This window comes from Phaethon lepturus, unplaced genomic scaffold (assembly GCF_000687285.1).
Source record: "Phaethon lepturus isolate BGI_N335 unplaced genomic scaffold, ASM68728v1 scaffold24661, whole genome shotgun sequence".
Taxonomy (NCBI): Eukaryota; Metazoa; Chordata; class Aves; order Phaethontiformes; family Phaethontidae; genus Phaethon; species Phaethon lepturus.
The window spans coordinates 4,006-4,922 of record NW_010515966.1 but is presented as its reverse complement, the minus strand read 5'-3'; the positions used below and the strand labels follow the sequence as shown (position 1 = coordinate 4,922).

General features: G+C 63.8%; 1 protein-coding gene across 1 annotated transcript in view; it reads right to left on the bottom strand.

Moving 5' to 3' along the window:
• Positions 1-105: 105 nt before the first annotated feature.
• The window catches only part of GATA3 (GATA binding protein 3), a gene marked incomplete at its 3' end in the record, with an annotated part of 3,838 nt that continues 3,026 nt past the window's right edge, over positions 106-917 (bottom strand). The window contains exon 2 of the mRNA XM_010295938.1: positions 106-642. Within this exon, the coding sequence (XP_010294240.1) occupies positions 106-642 (537 nt within the window). The remainder of the gene's footprint in view (positions 643-917) is intronic.

Below are 917 nucleotides of genomic sequence, written 5' to 3'. Positions count from 1 at the left end.
CTCAGGGCTTCAGCCCCCACTGCTTTCATCACACGGATGCTTGTGAGCATCCCTCTGCCTGCGGAGAGGAGAAGGAGGGTGGGATGAAGAAGCCGAAAGCCCTACCTGTGCTTGACCGTGCTTTCGGTCGCGATTTACACCCGAAGCCCGTGGGCGATCCTCCTAAGAGGCTACTGGGGGGAAAAAGTCCAGAGCCATATTCTGGGACATACGGTGGGTAGGTAGTGATGGGGTGGTGCGCGGAGGAGGTGGCTCCTCCTAAAGAGGCCATGCTGCTCCGAGAGTGGGAAGACTCCAGCTTCATGGTATCGGCCAGGGACACCTGGTATTTGATGCATTCCTTCTCGTCCTGCCGGGTGGAGCCGGTGGAGCCGGGGGTGGAGATGGACGGATCCGGGGACACATCTTTAGGAGGGGTCGGTGGGAAGGTGAAAAGGTGCGGGCTGGAATGGCCGGCTGATAAAGTGGAAGAGGAGGCGGGTGGATAGACGGAAAGGGGTCCCGGTGAGCTGTGATGGATGGAGGTCTTGGAGAAAGGGCTGAGGTTCCAGGGGGAAGCGCTGTGGTGGCTGCTCAGCGCTTTGCTCCCGTCCAGCCAGGGCAGCGAGCCGTGCAGCAGCGGGGGGCGGCACACCTGGCTCCCTGCTCGGAGAAAGCACAGCAAGTGGAAGAGGAGGCGGGTGGATAGACGGAAAGGGGTCCCGGTGAGCTGTGATGGATGGAGGTCTTGGAGAAAGGGCTGAGGTTCCAGGGGGAAGCGCTGTGGTGGCTGCTCAGCGCTTTGCTCCCGTCCAGCCAGGGCAGCGAGCCGTGCAGCAGCGGGGGGCGGCACACCTGGCTCCCTGCTCGGAGAAAGCACAGCGGAACGCCCGTTACACTCCCCCTGCCGCCCCCGCCCCCCCCCCGGGGGCGGGGGG